The 1264-nt window shown below is 30.1% G+C and overlaps 1 protein-coding gene across 1 annotated transcript in view; it reads left to right on the top strand.

Annotated features, from left to right (window-relative positions):
* Positions 1 to 1142, top strand: part of LOC108749786 — a 131947-nt gene extending 130805 nt beyond the window's left edge. Inside the window, exon 10 of the mRNA XM_018488754.1 lies at positions 641 to 1142. Within this exon, the coding sequence (XP_018344256.1) occupies positions 641 to 750 (110 nt within the window). The 3' untranslated portion in view covers positions 751 to 1142. The remainder of the gene's footprint in view (positions 1 to 640) is intronic.
* The last annotated feature ends 122 nt before the right edge of the window (positions 1143 to 1264 follow it).

Genomic DNA, 1264 nt, shown 5'->3' with positions numbered 1-1264 from the left:
AAAAATATTAATTAACTATCTCTTTTATTAAGTAAATGTTAGTATTATTATAGTTAGTACTATTCAAAGAAATATGTATTAAGATTTAGTAAATTTTTTTCCAATGTACAGTAATTTGTCTCGTTTTTTTCTTTTATCAATTAAATAATACTGCGATTTCGCGTCCACATCTGACAAGAAAAGTTCTTTTCAATTTGATGAAATTGAGGAGTTTAAAAATACATATCTTTACACTGAGAAAAAGATACTTAAAAATTTATTTGTGAGAAATATATTTATTTCACATGAAATAAACTTGTATTTAAAAATACGGCGAAATAAAATTTTATTCCTCGCAAATAAGCCATCTATTTTATTTTTTTACAATTAATGTGATATACACAGGGATTTCACAGAAATATATATTTTGTCGAAAATGTATCAAAGAAAACGTCGATAACATTTATTTTGCACTTCAACATTTTTTTCTCATTGTTAGTGTGTTTACTGAGTTTTCTTAATTTTTAATGAAGTTATGTAATTAATTATTGATCCAGTTATTCCAGTTATTGATATAACTAATTATTGAATTCTTTTCGATGTTCCAGATTTCTCTCTCTTTTTTCATGTTTTATTAAGGAAAATACTGATTATGTTTTAGCTCAATGTGGCGACGTTTCGTCGGGGACCACGTGGGCACTTCGGGTGCCAATGTCTCTTCTCTACATCGTTTTCCTCGGAGCCCTTCTCGCCAGATACATTGCGAGGTGATGCCACTGAGCCGAGACGCGCCACACACCTGTGGCTATATAGTTGAAAGAACAAAGACTTTTATTGCGAAATATTTGCATTTGTGGTGATTATATGTGACATTCTGGTACGGTGAGGTAAACTAAATAATCAATCTTACTTAGGAGATAAGTGAATGCGTGCGTTATGACGCAGGGATAGATGAAGTGATTAAAAAAAAATTAAAGAGACAAGTCGAAAACGGGTAAGGTATATATACATATAGAAATGCATGTGCCAGCCCCGCGAATGTGGCAGAGCCAAGTGTGGAAGTGAGGCTTTATGAATGTATATAAAATTCGATGCGTCCACGAAACGTAAGCTTCCTACAAACGTTCCGCTACGCGCGAGACATTAATTGATAAATAACATTATTGAAGAAAAAGTCAAAAACTCAATTATCAAAACTCAACTATCTTATTGTAAAAGAGAATATAAAAATATGATATATATATATATATATATATATATATATATATATATATATAATTAATTA

The sequence above is a fragment of the Trachymyrmex septentrionalis genome, unplaced genomic scaffold, assembly GCF_001594115.1.
Source record: "Trachymyrmex septentrionalis isolate Tsep2-gDNA-1 unplaced genomic scaffold, Tsep1.0 scaffold11, whole genome shotgun sequence".
NCBI classification, from domain to species: Eukaryota; Metazoa; Arthropoda; class Insecta; order Hymenoptera; family Formicidae; genus Trachymyrmex; species Trachymyrmex septentrionalis.
Note: the sequence above shows the minus strand (reverse complement) of the source record. Positions and strands in the feature narration are given on the sequence as shown.